The following is a 7,402-nucleotide window of genomic DNA, read 5'->3' as shown; positions in this document are numbered from 1 at the left end:
TGTATATGAGTGTATTGCCTGCATGTAAGTGAGTGCACTTGCGCTGTGCAATGCTGTGAAGATCAGAAGAGGGTTTCGGATTTCTCTGGAAGTGGGGTTAAGGACAGTTCGTAGCTGCCATGTGGGTGCTGGGAACTGAACCTGGGTCCTCTGCAAGAGCACTCAGTGCTCTTAACCGCTGAGCCATCTCTCCAGCCCCTGTTTGTTTTTTCAAAGCAAGGATTTACCGGGCATGGTGGCAAACGCCTTTAATCCCAGCACTTGGGAGGCAGAGGCAGGCAGATCTCTGGGAGTTCGAGGCCAAGCCTGATTTCCATAGTGAATCCAGGCCAGCTGGGGCTACGGAGACCCTGCCTCAAAACAACAACAACAACAACAAAAAACCAAATAAATAAATAAATAAATAAATAAATAAATAAATAAGGCAATAAAGCAATAAAAGAAATTTTGCTTTACCCCACTCCTGAAACCTGATCTTTTTCAAAGACAAAGTGTTTGGTGTTTCCTCTTACAGAATATTTCTATACACATACATATGCACTATCTAGCTGCTAGTGACTTCATTTCTCCCTCCTCCTCTCTTGGATTACTCAACTATATTTTATAATAATCAAACCATGCTGAACTTGATATTAAAAGAAATTAAGTATCCTACCAAGCATCTTAGAAGAACAAGTAAATATAAATTCTGACTGGGTCAAAAATCAACTTTTATTCATAATCAAATTCCTCCAAATTCAACAACAAAAAACATTATCTAATACACTTTAGTATCACAAACTTAACTAAAAGGTAAGCTACAATCACATGTATCAGTTCTTAGACTATGAACCCTAACCTAGAGCTTATCCACAAACATCTCCATTAAAACAAGAAAGTTTTGCAAGAGGATATATGACCCCAGAAAAATTCTTAGTAGCTCCACCTCCGTGTACTTACTTAGGCCTCTGTAAGACATAGGTTAAGAGGAATGTTCGCAGTGACTCGATGCTACCTTTTTCCAAGAGAATCCACTCTCGGACAACTGCTTCCATTATGGCTGTGGCAGCTTGAAAAAGGACATAGTCCACTTTACTAGTTTCTGTGAAGAAAATTGAAAAACTTTTCTTTAAACAGTAGTTCATATTACCTTGATTATTTTGCATTTGTTAATTTTAAAACAGAACTTTTCAGACAAGGAATAAGATGATTACCTGTTCTGTTTTTAATCCAGTGACCTTGCTCTAGCACCACAAAGAGGTTAGTTCCTCTCAGAAGACACCTCAGGCAGGTGGCAGCTAATCACCGATCACAATTTTCACAAACTTTCCTCACCTCTCTTCAACTGTTACTTCCAAAGCATGAAGAACTAAAAAATAACACAGCTTTAAAAAATAAAAATAAAAATATGAAGCAATCAGAAAGTATCCTAAGAGATCTCACCCTGTGCAAAAACAGAACTGTCTGTTGGAAAAATATCTTATCAAAGTGGTCTTTGAACATTGCTATTTGTGATGAGCCATGCTGTTAAAATATTTCAGCTTTTAAATAATTAACGCCTTCAGCAGGATGGCACATCTCCAATAGCAAGTTCAGAAATAAACAGAACTCACATTGAAGTTCTTTGTCTCAAGATGTCAAAATCACAATAAGCTGCATTTACACAAGGTGAGAAGTTCTTGTTAATTTTCTGATTGCAGTACTGATCAAACTGAGTAAAATCCCACAGCTACACTCAGAAAACAGCCTAACTGGCAAGTTATAGTATCTGAACTAAAAACGGATCAGAGGGAAAAAAAATAGAAAATTAACACACCCAAGAAATATTTTATACTAATTTTCTATTTTTTCTTGTTAGCTTATACTACTACAATCAGTTTCCAAATAGCATTATCAAAAGGGAGAAACAATCAATATGAAGTTGAGAAAAAGTAGAAGTTTTCTGAAGATCTAAAAAATAACCGCCATGTAAAACTCTCATAAAGTCTGAGTAGATTCCAGAGTACTTGCTAAGAGCACTGGATATGAGCTTCTGAAAGCCAGAAGAAATTAACTCTAGGCCTAGAATGGCCTCAAGAACGCATCAGAAGAGCATGAAGTAGTCAGGCGTTGTTCTCTCTAATTCAAGCTCATAGCATTAAAAAATCTTGCAAATGGTCTTAACACATTAACTATAAAAAAATATAGGAAAAAGGTGCACCCTACGTAGGTTCCTGTCACAGTAGACAGGCAATTTGAATATAGCAAAGTAGAAAGAAGAACCAATCTGGACCTTTTGTTTTCAAGTTTTGATTATCTCATACTATCTTAACATGAATTCTGACTGAGATGATAATTAGAATTCACAAAAATTTAGAAACCTTAAATTATAATAATTAATTTTTAAAAAGCAATAGCTTCTGACAATGTGATCCTATTATAAAAAATGTTTAATTTTCCAGGGGTGAGGGTAGGGGTGGGGGGAGAATTTATTTAAAGACAATTTAAACCAGAACAGGCCATATCTATTTAGGTCACTTAAATAGAAATATGACACTGTCTTATAAAGATAATTCAAATAACCTCTCAATATATATTTCATTGAAAGGAAAATAATGGTTGCTTGCCTGTCTTTACTTTCTATCAAAAATTTAAGGGCAAGAAATATAAAATTAAATCCTTAGCTACAGATTTTAACAAGAAGGCAAAATCTGAAGGCCTCACAGAACTTTAGAAACAGCACTCCATAGATCATCTTATTCAACTGCTGGATTTTATAGTTGAAGAAAATGATGCCAAACATACATATGGAGAGAAGAAATTCGAGATCATGTGGATGCTAACTATGCCTTAAGTAAAAGTGATCCACCTGTCACAGGAGACAAAACCAAATAAGCACTGTGTGATGTCCATGAGCCTGAAACACTCACTTTATACTATGTGTGCTTATATCCTGGCCTTTCTTCTAACCTATAGAAGAAGAATAGCATTTGAAAGTTTTCAAAGATGTTGTAACTTTTTCTTAGATACCTACCTTATATAGCGTTAAATGAGGATCTCTAAGTTACTACAAGAAACTGACTCTAAGGATGGAAGAATCTGAGAAAGAGGCAAATTCCAAATTTTAGAAGTAGGTATTATGTTTTCTGATATAACACTACTCCTAGCCTTCACGAAGCATATTTATACACAGCATAAACAAATAAGAGAAGCCAGAAGAGCTCTGCATACCTGCAGCACATGCTGTAAGAGCTTCTGGGGGATACCAGCCTTAGTCCTACTCTCTGCCCTCCAAGATGGCTGAAACCACAAGGTCTTCATGATGAACTCACAACTCATCTAGAACTTCTTATATACTTTTAGGAAGAGCTTCCACTGACTAGGATGCTGGTATGATTAAACCATTTGAGGATACTTTAGCAGAAAGCCTTCATGTGCTATCACAGTAACTTTAAGAATAATTATGGCACTATAATTCATTTTTAGCTTGTCAGTCATCTGAAATCTGACAATACCATTTGGAAAAAAATTTCAAGTAATTAGTAAGAAAGGGAAAGCACTATATTTTGATAAAAAAGTTCTCTGAAAACAAGTCTTCTATAGTGTTCAGCCGCTGCAGTCATCTCTCTAGCTTTAAAGATTCCTGTCCAAATCACAAGGCTATAAGCTCTAAGAAGTCTACTCTTTATCATAATGACACCTATACCTATCGACCACTAAGAATGTCTCAGATGAAAGAAGATAAAACTGACAGCATTACCAAAGACACAATTTTCCAAATATAGAGAAGTTGAGTTTGCTAGCCCAAGTGGCCTCTTCTGGTTTATTTCCCTTTGTGTTGGCTATCTGAGATAAGTGAATGGAATCTACTTTTCCTGAGAAGGCAAAGGAATGCTAGAGTTAACTCCAGAAGTGATAAGCCAAGCCCTACATTTCTTGGTTGTTTCTTTAGCAAGAATTAGAACTCAGGCTTTGGTTTTCATTTTTTAAAGAAATATTTAACCTTAAGAAACTAGTAAGCTCCTAAATGCCAAAGACTTCTTGGGTGAAATAGTCTCAAAGTGTCCTTCTGACAAAAAACATAAGCATGCAACATACACACACACACACACACACATAAATCTTCGCACGCAACACACACACACACACACACACACACACACACACACACACACACACACACACACACACAAGGCAAACAAAAACTAAAATGAAAACTACAGACTAAGAAGAGAAAGAAATGAGAAACATATAAAACTGAAGTCAGAAGGGAGAGGAAGAATACTAAGAGGTCAGAAATGGGAAGCATCAAGGAGAAAATCCCTTTGTCAGAATATATTTCCCAGACATTCTACAAAATGACACATAATCCCTAAATAAGAATGTGAAAATTCTGAATTGTGATTGACTGCCACTTGTATGAGAAGTCTTCTTAGAGGAATTTGCCCTTCTGTGCTGGTGGTAACTGAGTAAGGAGTTAAAAAAGATTTTGGTGAAGTTTAGATGCAAACATTAATGTAACACAGGCTCGCAGTACATTAATGATCATGCAGGTCATATTTGTACTCCATCTCTTAAATAGTTAGCATCTCAAAACCCAACTGATCTTAAAAGCATGACCAAAACTAGCAATACTATTCTTTAAACCACTTTATCAGGAAAACAGAGGTGATCCACAACAAGCTCAAATCATAAAAAGCAATCATACGTAATAAAATATGCATATTCTAGAAAGGAAAGAGTGATACAAACAAATATGCTCCAGCAAAATGTTTATAACTTAGCTCGGCTATTTCCAACCAGTCTAGAATGACAGCTGCATTCAGCAGAAAGTCAGATGAAATGCTGAGGGAATCCTAGTCAAGGCAGGTAAGGCATCTGCCATGAAACCCAAACTCAGAATATTTTAGGTTAATAGTTTAACACAATGGTTTCTCAAATCTGTCAATTTTGAACAATTTCAAGGTATGGATGAGGTATTCCTCTTTTAAACTCTTTATACTAGTGCTTTAGCTCTGTTTCTTAATTTAACATTGAATTAAATACTCTCCACAACCAAAAAGTAACAAATTTTCTTAGTAACAGAAACAAATCCACTCAAGTCTAAAAATGGACCACTCATAAGTAAATTAGTGGCCTCATCTAGCACTGAGAAGGCAGTTGCTAAAACTGTAGCTCTACCAGTAAGACACTCCTGAATGAGACTGAGCTACCTTCTCCACTGCTGCTAGCACCTGCAACAGACACAGCATTTTTAAAAGCTAGTCTTCTTTAAAAAAAAAAAAAAAAAAAAAAACCTCTTAAATGAACTAGTGTGGTCAGCTTTACCTTGCTGCTCACAAAGGGTGTTTTTATACATCACAACATATACCTCACAAAAACTTAAAGATAGCCATGTCCATGAAGGCAAATGGTATCATTATTCTCATATCTCAGATGACAAAGAGGCCGAGAGAGGCTGACCTCCTCAAGTTGACACTGTGCAGCAGGCACCACTGGCAGCCAGATCTCATGGTTCAACAACAGCACTCTCTCCACTACATCTAAGAGCTCTCATGTATAAGCCCTGATCTGTACAGCATTTTTAACACATGACCATCACTGTAGTTTGCTTCTGTATGGAAACCAGAGTACTGGTAGGCAACAGTAAGCCCTGCTAAAAGTACAAGAATCAAAGGTCAGATGTTTTAGTTCCTATTCAACTACTCAATCATGTGGCCATGAATGACTCAAATAGCCTCTAAGAACCTTAAATATGGGCTATACAAAAGATGGCTTCAACTAAGAAAAAAGGCCAATGGTAATAGGTTTTGAAATAAAAACAAATGAACTCTACCTATTATTATTAAACCACATATAAGAGGTAGATGGCAACATCATACACAACTGTTAGAAAATGCCATCTTTGGACAAGAGAATTGTCATTCCTGAAACTGTTTTAGAAGAGACTATTTGTGTATATATGCCAGATATAAGGAACTCATAAAATACATTTGACAAAAATAAAAACTGCTTTATTTTATGACATATAGTGATTATCTACCCAGAAGTGACAAATACTTGCTAAGAAGCTGAATATAAACTCATTTTTAAAAAGAAAAACTGGAAAACTAAAAGAAAGAAAATACAGATCTTTCCCCAATCTTAATTTTGAAACTAAAATTAGGATACTTAATTACATTTCCTTTCATAATGATATGCCATTTGAAAACATTGAAAAAGCATTAGATTCCCTTCCCCCCACGTTTCCTTTCTGGATGCAAAGAAAACCTTTACACACTGACTGCAATGGATAATCATTAGTGAAAAATCAGTTTATATCTGCTTATATTAAAAGGAATTTAAAATAGCTAACATTCAAGATAGAAAAAAAATCTGATTATGCCAAAATATTTTTTAAGCGAAAACTTACCCAAAATATGCCTGCAAACTGCAAATGGTGATTTGGATTTCCTGAATGATAAGAATATGTGCTCTGCATGCTGGCGTTGTTCATTATTGACCATGGAAGGTGGTGCCTTGAGAGTTAAAAACAAAAACAGAGTACCTGAATGAGAAAGCTTGCACAATAGAAATTTTTTTTACCTACAAGAGAAGAAAATCCTTTCACTTGGGGTGGGGGGGGGCGGCAAAGGGTAAAAGGGAAAGGTTTGCTTACATTTTTAAGAAATTGTAGTACACAAAAAAAGAAATTATAGTACAGAACTTCAAAATAAATATAAGAAATACAGTTTCAGAAACCCCAGCAAGCTTTGCCTCAGAATCCTTTAAAGCTACCTGCAATTTAAAAGAGGAGATACCGCCAGGCGTGGTGGTGCAGAGGCAGGGGGATCTTTGTGGGTTCAAGGCCAGCCTGGTCTACATAGTGAGTTCCAGGACAGCTGGGGCGACAAGGAGACCCTTTCTCAAAAAGACAAGAAATAAATAAATAAATAAATAAATAAATAAATAAATAATAAATGATAGATAGATAGATAGATAGATAGATAGATAGATAGATAGATAGATAGATAGATACCAAGCTATCATTTGTTTAGTTTTGTTTATTGAAACAGGGCCTCATGTAGGCCTGGTTGGCCTGGCACTCTCTATGTAGATCAGGCTGGCCTGGAACTCCTTTGCCTCTAGCTCTTAAGTGTCTGAACTACAAGCGTGAGCCACCATGCCTGGCAATTGTAACATTTTTAAAAAGAGAAGTGACATCATGATGTTGCCTAAGTCTAATTTAGACTAGTTCAAATGTCAAAACTCTTCAGTACTGGTAAAATAGAATCCAAGTTCCTAAATAAATAAATAAATCAGTAAATGGTTAAAAGCTTGGAATTCATGGAACATTCCCTCAATTCCCTGAATAATAAAATTAATCAGTCAAAAAGGAAAAGTTTTCCACCTTAGCAAAAACAACTTAAAGTCAGCCCAGGTTTTTATAATTCTATTTTGGTGT

The 7,402-nt window shown here is 35.8% G+C and overlaps 1 protein-coding gene across 5 annotated transcripts in view; it reads right to left on the bottom strand.

The window, feature by feature from the left end:
• Xpo4 (exportin 4) overlaps window positions 1-7,402 on the bottom strand; it is a 158,658-nt gene that overhangs the window by 131,185 nt on the left and 20,071 nt on the right. For 4 of the 5 annotated variants that reach the window (XM_029559237.1, XM_029559239.1, XM_029559240.1 and 1 more), the window contains exons 2-3: window positions 6,371-6,476; window positions 940-1,081 (exon numbers count right to left, since the gene is read on the bottom strand). In XM_029559237.1, coding sequence (XP_029415097.1) covers window positions 940-1,081; window positions 6,371-6,476 — 248 coding nt within the window. Of the gene's footprint in view, window positions 1-939; window positions 1,082-1,193; window positions 1,349-6,370; window positions 6,477-7,402 lie in introns of all 5 variants that reach the window. The other variant, XM_029559238.1, reaches the window with a different exon arrangement.

The sequence above is a fragment of the Nannospalax galili genome, unplaced genomic scaffold (assembly GCF_000622305.1).
Source record: "Nannospalax galili isolate Female #2095 unplaced genomic scaffold, S.galili_v1.0 scaffold388, whole genome shotgun sequence".
Lineage (NCBI taxonomy): Eukaryota > Metazoa > Chordata > Mammalia > Rodentia > Spalacidae > Nannospalax > Nannospalax galili.
Note: the sequence above shows the minus strand (reverse complement) of the source record. Positions and strands in the feature narration are given on the sequence as shown.